Source organism: Polypterus senegalus, chromosome 10, assembly GCF_016835505.1.
Source record: "Polypterus senegalus isolate Bchr_013 chromosome 10, ASM1683550v1, whole genome shotgun sequence".
In the NCBI taxonomy this organism is placed as follows: domain Eukaryota; kingdom Metazoa; phylum Chordata; class Cladistia; order Polypteriformes; family Polypteridae; genus Polypterus; species Polypterus senegalus.
This window is the reverse complement of record NC_053163.1, coordinates 39,094,930-39,115,046: the sequence shown is the minus strand read 5'-3', so window position 1 is coordinate 39,115,046 and position 20,117 is coordinate 39,094,930. Positions and strand designations below refer to the sequence as shown.

General features: G+C 42.6%; 1 protein-coding gene across 1 annotated transcript in view; it reads right to left on the bottom strand.

Annotated features, from left to right (window-relative positions):
- Positions 1-20,117, bottom strand: part of LOC120538159 (ATP-binding cassette sub-family B member 7, mitochondrial-like) — a 122,746-nt gene that overhangs the window by 84,293 nt on the left and 18,336 nt on the right. Inside the window, exons 2-3 of the mRNA XM_039767597.1 lie at positions 862-948; positions 369-488 (exon numbers count right to left, since the gene is read on the bottom strand). Of these exons, the coding sequence (XP_039623531.1) occupies positions 369-488; positions 862-948 (207 nt within the window). The remainder of the gene's footprint in view (positions 1-368; positions 489-861; positions 949-20,117) is intronic.

Below are 20,117 nucleotides of genomic sequence, written 5' to 3'. Positions count from 1 at the left end.
AGCCTTAACCACTACACCACACTGCCTGCCTATGATATTAGCACTTGATTTAAAAAAATACAAATATTGTACACAGAAAAGCACTTAGTTAGTTACAGACTACTTCTGATACACCTGCCATTGTCTTAAGAAATTTCCCAGGCAAAGCTAGGTAACACAAATAGCTACACATATTTTTGATATCTGGTATACAAAGATGACTAAAAAAAATAAAGACAATGTCAATAAGGTCTCAGCATGCATGTTCTAGGAGGTTTTAGACATACTGTAGGGATGATGAAGTAAAACTGCATACTGGTGGCACATAAGAAGAAAAAACACTAACGATGCTGTATTCTATAGGTAATACATTCTATGGCAATACTTACCTTAGCACTTGCAAGTAACCCCAAAGATGCTACAACTCTGGCACGCAGATCAGGTCTGTCCTTTGGCCATACATAGGAAAACATTGCTGACAGAATCTTTCCAGTGTTTACTTCTTTTAGCTACAGAAAGAATAATATAGCATTTAATTACATAAAACGACCCATATGTGAGGCAAAGAACTAATAAAACTAAAGTATCAATCATTTGTCAGGAATAATGTTAAACTTCATAATAAGAGTGGTTTACTGAGATTTCAAGTAACAGAGAAAAAAACTACACACACATGAACAAAATTAAAATTCACTGTAAAAGGCTAGATGAATTGGTCTAAGTTTGTAAAAAAAAGTTGGAAATGTTTATTCTACTATTAAGATACAATAGCGCAGAACATTTTATTAAAACTAAGGTATCAGTGCTGTTACAGATCTAAATAAATGTTTTGTGAAAAGCATGTCTTGTAGTGTCTGTGAATATTAAAAAAAATAATCTTACCACATTTTTTGGATCAGCATTTAGACCTCCACCTGCATGTCCATGCCAGCAAAACCTTTTTTCCGTTTTATGCCACGAATGTACATCCTAAGATAAAAGCAATATAAATACAAGCCATCACTAAAGTATCCACTAGAATGTGATACACAACACTTGTGGAAAAATAAAAATCAGTTATTGATCAAATCTGGTGTGTGTGACAAGGGCCACGAGAAGTCTGTCTTGCGACAAGTGCAGCTTCTGTTTTCTGTAACGAACAAGAAGTTACAAGTGCCCAACTGATGACCTTTAAAATTGTGTAACTACTGATCCAAACAAAATTATTGTAAAGATGTAATGTCTTGAAATTCTTGTGCAACTAAAGTCAATAAGGTCAAATTTTGCGCTTAGCATTATAAAAGATTTAGGACACCGACACCTGGGCGCAGATGAAGGGCAGGTGTCCTAGGACTGTGCTTCTCTGTCATTCTTACCTTTGCCTGGTGTGTATTAATAAAATATTTTTTACTAACTTTAATTATATCTCTGTCTTCAGTCACAAGAAATGACACTAGAGAAAAAGTGTCCACAGTTTTCTGGCGCCCGGACGTGGGGCAGGAGACGGCCGGCTGACTCCTCGAGCGGGAAGATCTCAGCGATCTGTCTTCTTGAAGCAGACTGCCGCTACAGTGTACACCGGCAGCAGAGTAAGCAGCTCCGATAAAAGTTAGGACTGCCCTGTCCTGAGACGACTCCTGCGTGAGGAGTCCCCGGTCTCCTTCTGGTACAACCACGGTGACTGAGAAGGATTTTCCTGACAGAGCTGACTAACACCCAGGCTGGGGTAAGTAACCCGGAGGTTTCCGTAAAAAGATAAGCTGGGGGCGGGCTTGCTGTAGAGTATAAAAGTGACCGGGAATAGTAAATGGAAAAGAAATACCTTGTTTTAGGTCACTCCTGTTGAGAAAGATAGTATAGAACACTATCCTCTGGGAATTAAAAAGGGGATTTAGGACGGGATCCGTGCGTGGCACACCCATAAACCCGGACAAATCTATTGGACAGAGGATAGAGCATAGAATAGAAGAATAACAGGTTAAAAAACAAGGGGAGTAATAAAAAGTACGTACTAGAAATAAATATTTGCTTTCACCGTGCACTGTGACAGTAACGTAGGAAATAGTGTAGTATACTTCCCCTGGGAATATTAAAGGGAACGTTGGGGCGGGTGAGTGGCACACTCAGCATTCCAATAGTTCATCGGACAGGGGACGAGTAGGACAAGGATAGAAAGATAAATCTGGCACAGGGCTCGGGGGGGAAAAGCAAAGGAAAAAATGGGAATACATAACAGCAAGCCTGCCAACCGGCGCCCCGGGGTTCAAGTCTTTTATGCTGGAAGGATTGTTTTCGGAGGATCAGCAGACGCCGCAAAAAAGGGTCACCTAGAAAGTTAATAGAGAAAAACACAGGATTGGATTTTAAAAGGGCATGTAAAAAATGGAATAAGCAGAGCGGTGGACATTAGAAGGGACAGAAGACGCAAGTGAAATTCAGGAAATTAGAAAAATATTATGTAGAAATGCACAAGGGTGTTGTATGTAGAAGTGTATGAGGATGTTGTAATAGAGGTATGTGTTATGTATGACAGATGGGAGTTGGTTATTAAAGATTGTAATTTAAAGGCAGTACAGAAATGAATTATTGGCTGCAGAAAGTTAGAACTAGAAAAAAAAAAAGACCCGTTATATCCCACACTTGTTCCTCCACCACCTCCAGCCCACCGCACCAGAATTAAAAGATGATCCCTTGGGGTCTGGTTTCTTTGAAGAATATCATTATGATCCCTCATTACACACTGATCCGGGGAATGACAAAAGTAACGTAATGGGTTCGGCAGGTGGGTTTCACGATCCTAGAACCTCCATTTCACAACGCACTAGAAGTCAAACCCTATTCCTTCAGCCCCCTAATCAAAACACCACCTTTCAATCCCCTTAAAGTCCCCAAACCCACAGGCCCCTTATTGGAATGCCCCCTGATTGAGATCCCAGAACCCCCCCGACATGATTCAATGCAACCTGCAGGAGCTAATAACCCCACTACTGTAATGATACATCGTAACTGAGACATTCAAGAGCTGAAGGACGTTGTGTCCGAATTGCCTGATCCCAAAGTCATCGGTGTGTTTAAAAAATTCATAGAACAATTACAGCAGCTGTATGATATGTATAAGCCTAATGCCGCAGAATGGACTCAGGTGCTGTGGAGAAAGCTTGGCACCACATGGGAGACTGTCAATCATGGACAGCATAACGGAAACCCGTGGCAGTGGAACGAGGCGTTGCCTCGGGGCCGGGATGAAGGTCCCTTTATTACGCAATGGGAACATGTTAAAATAATATTAAGGACAAGTATAAGAAAGGCAGAGACTGGTCTCTTATCTCGGCTGCCAAACAGAAAAAAAAGAGACAGTAGATGAATGGGCACACTGAATTTAAGAGTTAATGGCAACACACTCCGGCCTTGAAAATCCAGACAACCGAACTAAAACTGCAGTTCCTCTTTTGTTTCCGGACTTAGAAGCGACATTCAAAACAAGGTATCCTGTATTAGATGAGAGGCTGCCGCGTTTGAGGAAGTAAAACGTCACGCAGCGCATGCTGAACAACAGAGCAAGCAGAAAGAGTCAGACACCCAGACAAAGCTGATTGCAGCACAAATGAACTATTACACTGGTGGGGCCACTCCCGGCAGAAGTCGTGGACGTGGAGGATTTTTCCGGGGACAAGGGTGTGGACGGGGACAAGGTAGCGGATATATGTTACCTAATCCAAGTGGATCATCCACTCAGCTGCCTCCCTCCAGATCCAAACGCTACACCATATGCTTGTTACGGGTGTGGTGAAATGGGACACTTCTGCCGCAATTGCCCTCACAAGTGCCCACCCCCTCCTCCACCACCTGAACAATTTGATGTTTCATGGACATAGGAATCCGCAGGGATCCCCAGCCCTTCTCTTCAACTACCTTTGCTCACCCATAATTCAGAGACTGATCCATTATTGACTTTGCTGGCTGGTGAATGGCACTGAAACTGTTTTCCTCGTGGACACAGGAGCCACGCTCAGCCCTTTCGCTGAAGGAGGTCCCTGCCTCAAGAGATTCTTCGAGTTCAGCTGCATTCCAGTGATTCCACTTTAACACACTGATTTCTTTTAAATCAGCTCTGTCCAGTTAACCTCTTAGGAAGGGATCTCATGACAAAACTTTCTCTCTCCATTTCAATGAAATGTTTCCCCACACACCATCCTTCTTAAAGCCCTTCACTCATTTCCCTCCTGCTTGTTTCCCAATCTCCAAGCCCCTGACACCCTATTGCACTGCCCAATATTTCCCTATAGAAGTAGACACCCCCTGGCTAGAATCTTTTCTTTCATCAGGTACCTGCCCCAAACCCTTCACATCCCCTGCATTTTCATTTCCCCACAAAAGCTGCTGCATTTGTACATCTTACATATTCACAGAATATTTTTACCTCATATTTCTTTAGCTAAATCAAGCACTGTCCATTGGGTGGAAATCGGATCATGGGTAGAACAATGTCTTAATAGAACAGACTGGGTACATGTTGCTTCAGGTGTTTTGATACCTCAGACCATTTAATAACTAAAGTTGTGCTTCAAACTGATTTTTTAGTACATCGTACATTATGCTGCACTTCCCTTTCTGCGTTGTCATTGCAAACTACTTCCCTTCTTGGCTCTTAGCGCTTCCTGACTCTTTGTGGTCTCAGGGTAAAATGATTATGGAAGGATAGCCCATTGTGAGCCTCTGGTGATCTACCCTAAATCTTCTTTCCGTCCGACTGTGCCCAGTATCATCTGTCTCCTGAAGCAGAGGCTGGCATCTCCGCCATACATTCCGATCTTGTGAAAAGAGGTGCGATTATTCCAATTAAATATTCTCCAGTTAATTCTCCCATTTTACCTGTAAAAAAGGCTGACGGTTCATGGCGTTTTGTTCAAGACTTACGACAAGTGAATGCTGCAATCTTTCCTAGAGCTCCTATTGTACCTAATCCTTCCACTATTCTTTCTGCAATCCCTCCCTCTGCTCGTTATTTTTCAGTAATTGATTTAGCCAATGCTTTTTCTCTATCCCTACACCCTGACTCGCAATTCTGGTTTGCTTTTACTTTTCGAAGCCGTTGGACATGGACTGTCATGCCTCAGGGATATACTGAAGCCCCTTGTGTGTATGGACAAGCGCTTGCTCAAAATTTAGAAGGGTTCTGGCCAGACCGAGGTAGTACATTAATACAGTATGTAGATGATATTATGTTATGCAGTGCTACTGAAGAAGATTGTGCAAGACACTAAAAACTACTGCAGTTTCTGGGGACAATGGACATAAAGTTTCAAAGGCTAAATTGCAATTAATTCAAACAACTGTAAATATTTAGGTCATGACATCACAAATGGAATAAGAGCTCTCTCTAGCGATCGCATTAACACCATTCAAAATCTTCCCAGACCTGTCACAAAACAACAGGTTATGTCTGTATTGGGCATTCTGGGTTACTGCCGGCAATGGATTTTGAATTTCACTGAAAGAGCACAGCCGTTACAAAATTTAGCAAACACCCCTGGCCTTCCTCTTTCTGGTCAGGTGCAATGGTCCGAGCAGGCTGAGAAGGCTCTCTGTGACTTAAAAAATGCACTTTCGGTGGCACCAGCCTTGGGCCTTCCGGACTTTTCTCGTCCCTTTACTCTGTTCGTGGACAAAAGGGGGATATATGAATGCAGTTTTAACACAATTACATGGGGATAAACAAAGGCCAATAGCTTATTTTTGAAAAATTGGATCCTGTGGCCGCAGCACTTCCGCCTTGCCTTAGGGCTGTGGCTGCCACAACAGAAGCTGTGCTAGCCAGTACAGATATAGTGCTCATGAGCCCCCTAACAGTAAAGGTGCCTCACGCTGTACATTCCATTTTAGTACAGGCTAAGACCTCCCATCTCACTACTGCTAGGGCAATACACTAATTGCCATACAGAAATAACAAAGGTTGTAAAGCCTCGAGTAGATCTACAAGAAACACCTTTAGAAATTGGAGAAAATATTTTTGTAGACGGATGTTCTTTGCGATTGGAAAACGGAGCACCCTCAACTAGTTACGCAGTGGTCCAAGGGGACCGCCTGCTGGAAGCAAATCGAATTTCATCAAGTTTAAGTGCACAAGCAGCTGAATTAATAGCGCTCACCCGAGCATGTCAGCTGTCCGAAGGAAAAATCATAACAATTTATACAGATTCCAGATATGCCTTTGGAGTCTGCCATGATCATGGGGCATTATGGAAATTGAGGGATTTAAGACCAGTACTGGCAAGCCCATCCAACATCAAAAGTTAATCGAATCCCTCTTGGAAGCCATAACTAAACCATCAAAACTAGCGATTGTTAAATGTCAAGCTCACACAGGAAAACAGGACCTTGTCAGCAAAGGAAATGAATTGGCAGATTACTTTGCTAAAGAGGCTGCATACAGTAACACACCAATCTCTTTATTCCAACAGAGAAATGACAAGGACCCCGATAATCAAATTATTTCTTTACAGAGTGCAGCCACGGACATTGAAAAGAAAAAGTGGTCCAAAGAAGGATCCCTCTCTGATGGAGTCTGGACTCATCAGCAAACTAACAAACCTTTTCTCCCAAAAGCTTCTTTTCCAGGTATGGCAAAAATAGCCCATGGCCTTGACCATGCTGGGAAAGATGCCATGGTTCAAGATGTTGAAAAACATTGGGAAGCTGTAGGCTTCTCTACATATGCAGAGCAATTCTGTAGACGCTGTGCATTATGTGAAAGGTTTAATGTAGGAAAAGGCACTCAGGTAAGTCCCCGTTACTCCTAACCCAATGGGTCCGTTTGAACACCTCCAAATGGATTTTATTGAACTAACACCGTCTAAAGGTTACCGATATTGCCTTGTGATTGTCGATGTGTTCTCCCGATGGGTAGAAGCTTTCCCTTCAAAACGCAATGATGCCAAAACGGTTGCTAAAGCACTAATTAAAGAAATTATTCCAAGATGGGGCATCCCAAAAGCTACAGACAGATAATGGTACTCACTTTGTGAATTCCATAATAAATGAATTGACTACCTGGCTACAGATCAATGTACATCATTACTGCAAATACCATCCACAAAGTGGGGTATTGTGGAACGATGCAATGGCACCCTAAAAGCTAAGCTTGCAAAAATTTGTGAACAAACCAATTTATCCTGGCCAGATGCTTTACCCCTGGCTTTAATGGGATTGAGGGACGGACACACCGGCAATTGGGGCTATCGCCGTTTGAAATCCTGACCGGACGACCCATGCCCGTTGGCATGGTTATAGGAAATGTGAACCTGCATACTGTGGACAATGATCTTCTCTCTAGTCTTACAGGCCTCCGAGCCCCTGAAGGAAGTCCACGAGCAGGTTAATCAGGCTTGGAGAACCAGCCCTCCATCTAAGGACTCGCCGATTCCCTTGGGCACCTGGATCCTGGTTCGAGACACCCGGAGGAAACATTGGCATCAGCCTAGGTGGAGAGGACCGTTCCAAGTTCTTTTGTCCACACCACACGCTGTAAAGGTTGAAGGATTGCCCGCCTGGATTCACGCCGCACTGCAAAAGATGGCACCCATAATATACATACTCTTGTTGTTTTTTCTTCCATTATCCACTTCACGGGTGACACTGACTTTCCAGGTTGAGGAAACTGCCTCATACCAGGTTGACTTTTGTGCAATTGTTCTGGAGTGATGTGTTTGCAAACACAGGACCAAATGACTGGGGTTATGAACCCTGGCAGGCTACTCAGTATGGCCTAAAGACTCGATTCTCTATTTTAAAGGGACATGCCTCTCATGAGTGTGCTAAGAATCAGTGTAACCCATTAATCATTACTCTAAAGAATCCTTCTTTGCATGATTCAGGAACTTATGTCTTAGCTGCATATGCAAGTGGTCATGATCCCCGAGGACTCTTTCAAATTAAGGTCAAGACACCTGCTCCCTCTCCTCTGTCCCCCTTTCCTACTTAGTTTTTGACTACTGCATCCGCAGAGGAAAAACCCTAGTCCAGGCTTTGAATCTAACCACCTTAACAAGCACGTTCTCAGTAGAAACTGGTTATGGAGACCAGAATAGATGGTTACTTATATTATAACCAGCAGCGTTTCCTTAATTTTACTAGAAATGCTATAGAAGGTATTCATGAACAATTAGATCGTACCTCCCTAATGACTTGGCAAAATCGTTTACTTGCTGAGAAAGGTGGAGTATGTGCTATGTTTGGTGATGCTTGTTGTACATATATCCCTAATAATACTGCACCTGATGGGTCCATTACTCGAGCACTAGCCAGCCTAACATCTCTTTCCAATGAACTTGCCACTAACTCAGGCATTTCTGACCCTTGGGATCGATGGTTCATGTCCACCTTTGGGTCATGGGGCCAAAGGCTAAAATCAGTATTTATTTCTTTGGCAGTAGTATTCATTGTCCTTTTACTTATCGGATGTTGCATTGTTCCTCTTATTCGCTATATAATATCCAAATATTTCACTGCTTCTATAGCCAAGGCCTATATGCTACACGAGGAACATATGCTCCAAATTGCCTCTTCAGTTTCCTCATCCCTTTCCCCCTCTCCTCCTCCTTCCCCATCCCTTACCTCCACCTTCTGAATTTTCTTCACTCTTTGTCATGCCCAGATTGATAAAAAGGGGGGAATGTGGAAAAATAAAAATCAGTTATTGATCAAATCTGGTGTGTGTGACAAGGGCCACGAGAAGTCTGTCTTGCGACAAGTGCAGCTTCTGTTTTCTGTAACGAACAAGAAGTTACAAGTGCCCAACTGATGACCTTTAAAATTGTGTAACTACTGATCCAAACAAAATTATTGTAAAGATGTAATGTCTTGAAATTCTTGTGCAACTAAAGTCAATAAGGTCAAATTTTGCGCTTAGCATTATAAAAGATTTAGGACACCGACACCTGGGCAGATGAAGGGCAGGTGTCCTAGGACTGTGCTTCTCTGTCATTCTTACCTTTGCCTGGTGTGTATTAATAAAATATTTTTTACTAACTTTAATTATATCTCTCTGTCTTCAGTCACAAGAAATGACACTAGAGAAAAAGTGTCCACACACTAAACTATGCAGCTGGAGAAAGCAGCAATTCATTTAACGTTAATTCCTAAAATAAACTATGCAATTGTAAATTGCAGGTTAAAAAAAACAGCAGCAGCAACATAGATGGTTACCAACCTGTGGTAGGAATTGGGAATCAATATAGTTGAGGATACTGAGGGCAATTATTCGATTTTTTTTTTGAGAAATAATATATTCATTGGAACTTGCACAAAACACTAGAATGATTGGAGAGAATCTAGCACAATTTGCACTGACTATGTTTATGTTGATGGCTTGATAACTTTTTGGTTTTGAAGGAGCTACAGAGAAGAAAATCAAGTGTTCTGGGCTGTACTACAAACTATGACTACCTCTTCTCCCCTTCAGGTGACTAAAGTGTTTAAAGAACAACTTCTAATGAATTTTGAATATTCTAACTTAATAAACTGAAGTAGAAAGAAAGACACAGTTTTGGCCCCCAAGAGTCAGAAAACATATGAGCTACTGTGAAATAATAACAGAAAATGTATTACTCTGTACCTGATGTTTCTATCTTCTTGATGGAAGAAAAAAGTGTGAACCTCTGCACAGACTGGTTGAAATGGTGGAGAGTGTACCCAAGGGAGAGAGACTGGTGATTGGAGCGGATTTCAATGGACATGTTGGTGAAGGAGACAAAGAGGATGAGGGAGTAATGGACAGATATAGTATCAAGGAGAGCGATGCAGTAGGTCAGATGGTAATGGATTTTGCAAAAAGAATGGACAAGACTGTGGTGAATACATATTATAAGGAGAAGGAACACCACAGAGTGACATACAAGAGTGGAGGAAGATGCGCACAGGTAGATTATATCCTATCCAGGAAGGTCAGTCTGAAGGAGGTTGGAGACTGCAATGTGGTGGCAGGGAAAAGCATAGTTAGACAACATAGGATGGGTAGCAGCGAAGAGTTACCAGATAGCTGGGCAACTACAGTAGAAGTAGTAAGGGCGAGTGCTAGAAGGGTGCTTGGCGTAACATCTGGACAGAGGAAGGAGGAAAAGGAAACCAGGTGGTGGAATGGGGTAGTAAAGCAGAGTATACAGAGGAAAAGGTTGTCTAAGAAAAACTGGGATAGTAAGAGAGATGGAGAAAGTAGTGTGAAAGAAAAATTAACTGCTTGCAAGCTATAAAGGGTTAATAGCTGACAAACCCATTTTGCTATTATGGCAGGTTATTCACACAGGCGTCTGTCATAAGACACAGTGCAGTAACAAAGACAATTTCCAGTTTCTTAGGAACCTATCTATTTGACACAGGAAAGATGACCTTTCCTTCTTTAGGGTCTGTCTGATCAATGAAAAAATAAGAACAGATGGCCCATTAGAGCAGTACAACAAAATGCTTATGTAAACGATATTATGTTTATTTTTAAGAAATAAGGGGAAGGGGTAGGAAGAAGAAATGATAAAAAGCCAATAGACAAAAATGTAACTGCTCTTCTACCTTGCAACGTAGAATTCACATACTCATCTGTGACTGAATAAAAATCTAATTGATTGAGCTTGTCCTGTCTTCCTCAGGGGAGTTGTTTTACTTCCACAGTAGACAGGAATATAAGGAGATAGGGTGCAAGGTGAAGAGAAAGGTGATTATGGCTAAAAAAAAAAAAAAAAAGATGTATGATGAGTTGTACGAGAGGTTGGACAATAAGGAGGGAGAAAAGGATCTGTATAGATTGGCTAGACAGAGGGTCCGAGCTGGGAAAGATGTGCAGCAGGTTAGGTTGATAAAGGATAAAGATGGAAGCATACTCACAAGCGAGGAAAGTGTGTTGAGCAGATGGAACGAGTACTTTGAGAGGCTGATGAATGAAGAGAATGAGAGAGAGATAAGGTTGGGTGATGGGGGGATAATGAATTAGGAGGTGCAACGGATTATCAAGGGGGATACAAGGATATCTGTGGAAGAATGTGTTTAGGAGAGATAGCAGTGGAGTGTTTAACCAGATTGTTTAATGCAGTCTTGGAAATTAAGAGAATGCCTGAGGAGTACAGAAGAAGTGTACTGGTATCAATTTTTAAGAATAAGGGCATTGTGCAGAGCCATAGTAACTACAGAGGGATAAAATTGATTAGCCACAGCATGAGGGTGTGACAAAGAGTAGTGGAAGCTAAGTTAAGAAGAGAGGTGATGATTAGTGAGCAGCAGTATGGTTTCATGATGGGAAATAGCACCACAGATACAATGTTTGCTCTGAGGGCGTTGATGGAGAAGAATAGAGAAGACCAGAAGGAGCTACACCGTGTCCTTGTGGACTTAGAGAAAACATATGACAGGGTGCCTAGAGAAGAGTTGTGGTACTGTATGAGGAAGTCGGGAATGTGTGACACCCCGGGTAAGGACCCTGTTGTACAATTCCGAGACCGAGCAACCAGGAGATGGAGTAAGGGAGATTCAGATTTAAAAAAAAACTATTTAAAAAAGAGGAATTTATTTTATTCCAGCAGTGTCCATATTATTTTACAAAAAAAAATCAGCAAAAAAAAATATTTACAAAGTCCAATGCAAAGACAGGAAAAAATCAGTGCAGGTTATAAAATTTACAGTGGCTTCCAAATCAAAAGTCAAGAAAAGAACAAAACAAAAAACAAAACACTTTCACCTACTTCGTCGGGCTACAAAATGGATTACGAAGGACAGGCTGAAAAATAAAATAATAAAAAAAAAATGAAAAACTAAGCACCTACTGTATATACTAAAAAAACAGTACATCTCTACTCTAGTCAGGTAAATAAATCAGTAGCACAGATCTACATTAAAGCCTGAATATCTGGTCAAAAGACCACCTCTGGTGTTCAGACCTTGGTTTTATATCGGAAGCCCATTTCCGTGCACCATTCAACACCACCTGCTCCTGTGCAGTCCACCCTATTTAAATGTTCTTGCTCTCGCGTATACCCGTCTGTCTTGATGACATGCGGGCTGCTCCACATTCAGCCTGTTAAGTAAGTACTATTTTACTTTCTCCCTCTTACACTTCTATGCTTTGCCACATGTGTGAATTCCCTTTATGCCGGCTACTTTAAAACTGAGCTTTCTATCCTTCAGACCTGTTCCTCTGATTTTAAATACTGTATACCACTTTCGCCCTCTCTCCCCCAGCGATTACAGAAGTACACCTCCGCACTTGGCTGTCAGGAACTGTGAGCGCTCAAAAAAACGGCCTTAAATGCGTGCCACGGCGTTGGTAAGTTTGAGACCCTCAGCTTGCTCTCAGAGCACCTGTAGGCCTCCAGGCAGCCCTTTAACCATTCTGGTGCTCAAACCGCCGCTAAAACTTTGTACCGTTGCCATGTTCATCTGTGTAGGAGTGCTAAAACAGGTAAATGAAAACTTTATATCTTTTACATTTTTTTTTTTCCAAATGTCCATGACTAGCCAAGCAGCTGTCTCTTCATTTGCATTATTTACGGCCACTGATCTTGGCTTATCAGAGAGTGGCAGAGAAGTATGTAGGAGTGGTACAGGATATGTACAGATGCATTTAAGGTAGAGATGTGATTACATCAGGGATCAACTCTGAACCCTTTCTTATTAGCAATGGTGATGGACATGTTGACAGACGAGATTAGACAGGAGTCCCCATTATGATATATAACAATTAAAAGGAACACTGTGTATTCACTAATTGTTTTACGGCAACTTGGAGGAAGTAATTAAAGGACAGACTTGAGGTGGGGCAAGTATAAAAAAAGGAAGCGCATGTTGTTATGCGGCAAGTTTCACCGTCAACTGCATATGTTGTAATGTGTTGCAGTTTGTTATTAAAAGTTATAGAAGTTCATTGAAGCCTCCACGTTCATTTCACATGGTATCAGAAGTGAAGGAAGAGAATCATGGCAAAGTTTAATCCTCCAACAAACTTCTACTTCGACAAAATGGGAGAGTAAATGGACTTGAAACAGCGTTTTGCAAGATTTAGGACCTCCACTAAGCTAAATAAGGAACATGGTGAAGTCCAGGTTTGCAGCCTAGGCAGTCAGAAGAGGTTACTTGCCAAATCAACGTGCACGTAAAGGCAGCAAGAATGATACATGAAGTCACAGTAAAGTGCCGCAGAGAATTCAAATGCTATGGCAACCAAAAAAGGGGAAACAGTACCCAAAGCAGAGGAAACGATGGACAGTGTACTAAGTGTGGGAAAACGCATCATAACAAAGATGAATGCTACCCAGCCGAGAAATCCACATGCAACTCATGCAATAAAGTAGGACATTGAAGTAGAGTGTGTAGGAACAGGAAGGCCGTGAGCAAAGTTTCAGAGCAAATGCTGACATACTTCCTAGGGGCGGTGAGTAAGGCAAATGGGTCAGCAGAGCAATGGTTTGTCGAAATGTTAGTGGGCTCCATGCCGGCTGAATTCAAGATCAACACAGGTGCCGATGTGAATGTCGTCTGGGATGAGACATATCACTCACTCGTTCCCAAAAGTCCATTAGAGCCTTCAAATATACCACTGGATAGCCTAGGCGGCAAGCTGAGATGCATGGGACGAATCCAGAGTACGATAACCTCCAAAGGTAAAACTCATCCACTAACTGCATACGTAATCCATGGATACATGGCAACCAATCTACTCAGCAGACAGTCATCCGTTACAATGAATCTGGTGAGGAGAGTGGATGAAGCAGTGAGCAATGGAGACTGCCAGCAGGCGTACGGTGAGCATGGTATATTAAAGACTGAACCCGTGAGAATTCAGCTGAAAGACAATGCGCAGCCATATGCAGTACATGCAGCACGGCGCGTACCACTTTCTTTGCTACAGAAAGTAAAGGAAGCGCTTCAAAGAATGGAAAGAGATGGCATTATTGAGCAAGTAACCCAGCCAACAAACTGGTGTTCCCCAATGCTGCCTGTGATGAAGGAGAACACAGGTAAGGCCCGCATTTGTGCCAACTTTAAGAAGTTGAATGAAGCCGTGAGAAGTCATACATCCTGCCCACTCCAGATGAGATAACCGCAAAGCTGCACGTTGCCAGCGGGTTCTTCCAAATACCACTCCACCACTGAGAGCATTAAGCTCACTACGTTCAATACGCTCTTTGGCCAGTTTAACTTCAAGCGACTACCCTTCGGTATAACGAGTGCACCTGAAATCTTCCAGAGAAAGATGACAGAAACCCTTCAGGGACTGGAGAGCATCAAAGTCTTTTTGGATGATATTCTTGTTTATGGGTCCACAGAGGAGGAACACGACACTCGTTTGGACAAGGTAATGCAGCGCATAAACACAGGGTTGAAGCTGAACCAAGAAAAATGTTCAATTACACAGAGTCAGTTGAGGTTTCTTGGACATATCATTGACTAATCGGGGATCAGGCCAAATCCCAATAAAGTGGAAGCTATTCTGCAATTACCACCACAGAGAGACGTAAAGAAGTTGAAAAGAATTCTGGGTATGGTCAACTAACGTATAAACTTTGGAAAGAGAAAACACCTGGGTTTGGAATCACTCACAACAAACAGCTTTTGAACACATAAAGCAGCTCCAGACTACCACACCAGTGCTTACTTATCACGATGTGAATGAGCCTACAGCCATGTCCGCTGATGCTAGCAGCTATGGACTGGGGAGCATGTTGCTTCAACTTCATGAGCAACAATGGAGACCTGTGGCATATTGTTTAAGACGTCTTGCTGACGCTGAAACATGTTACGCCAAGGACATGTGTGCAAATCAACAAGAGACTCGACTTATAGGCTGATGTTTTATTTTTTTCCATGGGGTGATGGAAGAAACAGGTACTGACTTTGATATAGACGGCTGATTTGGAATGTGGGAAAAGTAATACTACACTTCGAATAAGCTATAGATATTCGCTGTTAACTGTTCACCAGTGTTATGGTGGTAAAAAGAAAACAGGGGAGATGTCATACATAGTAATTAAAAGGAACAATGTGTACTCACTAAGCGTTTAACGGCAACTTGCAGGAATTGATTAAAGGATGGACTGGAGGTGGGGCAAGTATATAAAAAAAGGAAGTGCATGTTGTTATGCGGCATGGTTCACAGTCAAATGCATGTGTTGTAATGTGTTGTAGTTTGTTATTAAAAGTTACAGAAGTTAATTGAAGCCTCCACGGTCATTTCACACCTGTGGACTATGATGTTTGCAGATGATGTGATGTGTACCATGAGTAGGGAGCAGGTTGAGGAGACCCAGGAGAGGTGGAGATATGCTCAAGAGAGAAGAGTAATGAAAGTCAGTAGGAACAAGACAGAATAAATGTGTGTGCCTGAGAGGGAGGTCAGAGGAACAGGGAATAGAGTGGGCGAAGGTGGATGAGTTTAAATACTTGGGATCACCAGTACACAGTAACAGGGAGTGTAGAAGAGAGGTGAAGAAGAGAGTCCAGGCAGGGTGGAGAAGAGTGTTAGGAGGGATTTGTGACAGACAGGTACCAGCAAGAGTGAAAGGGTAAGGTCTATAAGACAGTAGTGAGACCAGCTGTGTTATATGGGTTGGAGACAGTGGCACTGACCAAAAAACAGGAGATAAAACTAGAGGTGGCAGAGTTAAAGATGCTAAGGTTTGCACTGGGTATGACAAGGATGGACAGGATTAGAAATGAGTACATTAGAGGGTCAGCTCGGGTTGTACGGTTAGGAGACAAAGTCAGACAGGCAAAATTGCATTGGTTTGGACATATGCAGAGGAGAGATGCTGGGTATACTGGAAGAAGGATGTTAAGGATGAAGCAGTCATGATAAAAGGAAAAAAGAAGGCCTAAGAGAAGGTTTATAGATGTGGTGAGAGAGGACATGTAGGTGGTGGGTGTAACGAAGTATGACGCAGAGAGATAGGAAGAAATGGAAATAGATAATCTGCTATGGCAACCCCAACAGGTGTGGCCGAAAAAGATCTGTACAGATTGGAATCAAAAAAGACATGCTTGCTACATGAAGTGCAACTTAAAAAAATGAAGACAGAACCCTGTGAGCACAATGATATATTTGTTTTAAGTTATTGCTAGTTTATGGCATTTGTTGGTTGCAGCATCAGTACAAGAAGACAGACAGCTGAGAGGCTGCTACCTCTCAGTTCCACCACAGCTTCTCTCACTGTTTTATCCAGAGTTTATTATTCTAAAGGTGGCAGTGTTGCCTTAAGTATGCAATAAACTTAAGGCATACAGCCTGTGCAGCCTCTAGCAGCTGACCTTTTGGCAATTTAGAACATTTTTAACTTCCTGTTCTCGGCCTCAACTGAATCATTTGTAAATCATCACATGAGTGTAATTTATTGTACTCCTACCAAGAATACCTAAAAAAGTTATAACTTAGCTGCAATTACAGTAATCCTTCACTATATCGCGTTTTGACTTTCGCGACTTCACTCTATCGTGGATTTAACATATAAGCATATCTAAATATATAACGTATAATTTTTTGTTGCTTCGCGGGTTTCTGAGGACAATGGGTCTTTTTACTTCTGGCACATGCTTTCTCAGTTGGTTTGCCTAGTTGATTTCATACAAAGGACGCTATTGGCAGATGGCTAAGAAGCTACCCAATCAGAGCACACAATTAAGATCCTGTGTGCCGACTGGCTCAGCGACGGAGCACCGAATTCGATTCCGCTGCGTTAACCAGGAAGTCTCGTCTCGCTCATTCAGCATCGTGTTTCGCTGTGTAAAGAGTTAACTTTTATGCTCTTTTGTGTTTATCTTTGTACATAGTCAAAGCCCTTCATTATGGCTCCAAAACGATCTGCTCCTGCTACTGCTTCAGGGGCCATGCCCAAGCTAACGATTGCCAAAAAGATAAAAGTTTTGGATATGTTGAAGGAAGGGAACAGCTACACCGCTATAGGACGCCATTACAGCATCAATGAGTCCACGATTCTTTTTATTTAAAAAGGAGGAAAAGAATATAAGTGTGACGATGCGGGTTCTCTTCCATGCTTCCTTCGTTCGTCTGGGAGCCCTGAACCCAACATCGTCGATAATGCCACCGAGATGAGCTGACAAATGGGGACAAATATCTCAAAGCCAGGTGATATATTCCAAAAAGTGATATAGTGCTTTTATTTAAAGCAATCAAAACCAAAATGTGCAAAAGTGCAGTGTCCAAAAGTTCAATAAATAAATCCATAAAACCAAGTGTCCAGTGGGGTTAAAACCATCAATAAATTAATCCTTAGTCTCTCACTCCCTTGTTATTCTCCGGCCCATCTCCATCACTCTCTCCCCAGCTCACCCATTGCTCACAGCCGGTGGATACAAACAACCACGAACTCCTTCAGCTAACCTCCGTCTTGGCTCCCTTCCGGACGTCACTGCCAGACCATCGAAGTCAGCTCTCCTTCCTTGATATTTCGTGCGCCCGCAGTCGCTCGTCAGATCCCACGGGAAGACACTTCTCTGCTCACCACACTCACTGGTTTTCAGTCGGGCGAAATAGCCCCTAGAGTACATCAGCCTAACGCTCCTTAGCAGGGCCCCAGCTCGTGGTGTCTCCTTTATAGTTGGCCAGATCTTCCCACCCAGACTGCCTTTTCCCAACTTTTAACCTGCATTGTCCACCTTTTCTTCTCAATCGAGCTCCTTCGTTTTCTTTTCTCTTCTACATTCCTGATGTTGATCTGTATATATACTCACACACACACACACATTCCCATGCGCCTCCGTGGGCGCAGCGCCTTAATCACACACCGCAGGAAGCCAATGAGGCAAACGAGAACGACCGCACCCGCACGTGCAGGTGCGACTCACTCCAATCACCTCATCAACTCCCCGCGGTCGTGCAATTGCGCCCACAGAGAACGACACTGCTATACGGCTTTAAAACCGACCTTTTTTTTATTAGACGCCGCAGACCCGCTATACCACATACCTCCCCTCTTAAAGCCCCAGTTGCATGGGTAGGTTCCACCATTACCAACCCAGTGCAACTGGCGGCCCAGGACCGCGGCTCGGCCACTCTACCACTGCACTAAAACAAATAAAAGCACTAATACGATCCCATTATAACACCAACCCAAGCCCCCTTTGTAAAACCAGGACATTTAAAAGAATAAGAACTTTCAAAAAGACCATAAAAGCAAACAAATGTCCATTAAAAGCTCAGTCCGGCTTGGGTTTGTGGGTTCTTGGTAAAGTCAGGCATCAATCCCGCTGGCTCATTGTCTTCTATTCTTCGGTCCCCACTGCCAGCCCAATCCCACCGCTGCCACTAAAATGTGATGATGCGGGTTCTCTTCCATGCTCCCTTCGTTTGTCTGGGAGCCCTGAACCCAACATCGTCGATAATGTCACAGAGATGAGCTGATAAATGGGGACAAATCTCTCAAAGCCAGGCGATATATAGTTTAAAAAGTGATATAGTGCTTTTATTTAAAACAATCAAAACCAAAAAGTGCAAAAGGGCAGTGTCCCAAAGTTCAATAAATAAATTCATAAAAACAAGTGTCCAGTGGGGTTAAAACCATAAATAAATTAATCCTTTAAAATCAGAGGTTAAAAATGCAGTCTCTCACTCCCTTGTTATTCTCCGGCCCACCTCCATCACTCTCTCCCCGGCTCACCCATTGCTCGCAGCCGGCGGAGACCAACAACCACAAACTCCTTCAGCTAACCTCTGTCTTGGCCCCCTCCTGGACGTCACTGCCAGACCGTCGAGGTCAGCTCTCCTCCCTTGATCCTTCAAGAACCCGCAGTCGCTCCTCAGATCCCACAGGAGGACACCTCTCTGCTCACCCCACTCACTGGTTTTCACTCAGGCGAACTAGCCCCTAGAGCGTATCAGCCTAACGCTCCTTAGCAGGGCCCCAGCTCGTGGTGTCTCCTTTATAGGTGGCCAGATCCTCCCACCTAGACTGCCTTTTCCCGACTTTTAACCTCCATTGTCCACCTTTTCTTCTCAATCGAGCTCCTTCATTTTCTTTTCTCTTCCACATCCCTGGTGTCGACCTGTATATATACTCACAAACACACATTCCCAAGCGCCTCTGTGGGCGCATCGCCTTAATCACAAACTGCAGGAAGCCAATGAGGCAAACAAGAACGACCGCACCCACACGTGCAAGTGTAACTCGTTCCAATCACCTCATTAACTCCCCGCGGTCGTGCAATCGCTCCCACGGAGAACAACGCAGCTATACGGATTTAAAACCGACCTTTTTTTATTGGAAGGCACGGACCCGCTATACCACAATAAGATCTTCGGCCGCAGTGTCCTTTAACCAGAGCGTAAAATGAGTTGTAAGTGGACGTAATACATTTTACTGTATACAATTTTTCTTGCATTGTAAGTATTTATTGCTGGTGGCCTGTCTATCGTAATGGCTGTAACACATATAATTTCGGCAACGCTCAATCTTTAAAATATTTAGGTTTTACTGTATATAAACAGTGTGTTTACATACATAATTTCAACGAATCTTACCTAATATCTAAGAGAATACAAAGGATTTATGCTGTACAACTGTGCGGGAAATGTTTGAGTGTGAGAGAGTTTAAAAGGGCTTAAAATATATAAAAATAACCATATGAACATATGGTTTTTACTTCACGGATTTTCACCTTTCACGGGGGGTTCTGGATTGCAACCCCTGCAATCAAGGAGGGATCACTGTAATCCAAACCACAGCAGCATGCATCTTACCTAAAAAGGATTGATTTAAACTACTTTTAATTGTACATAAGGTTCAAAATAATCTAGAACCTTCTTATGGTTTGGACCATTTGTTCACCATATTCCTAATCACAATCATAGATCAACTAACACTGGGAAGGTCAATATTTCGAGAGTGAGGCAGCAGTCTCCTTAATTTTATGTTTACCCCAGGAAAGTCAAGCCAAAATATATGAATTGTTTTCAACAAGAAAAAATGATATAATGTGTAAATACCAAATCATCAACATAAATAAAGTTGGAAACGTATGTCTAGTGTTCCCTGATGTACTGATTCAAATTTAGTATATGCCCTTTCTCTGATATGTTTTGAGGCCATCACCAACATACAGCTCGATGTTGCAATGGGTACAGTAGAAGTATGTTTCTTTGCATATTTTTCTTATTTTTTTTCTGTTGCTTG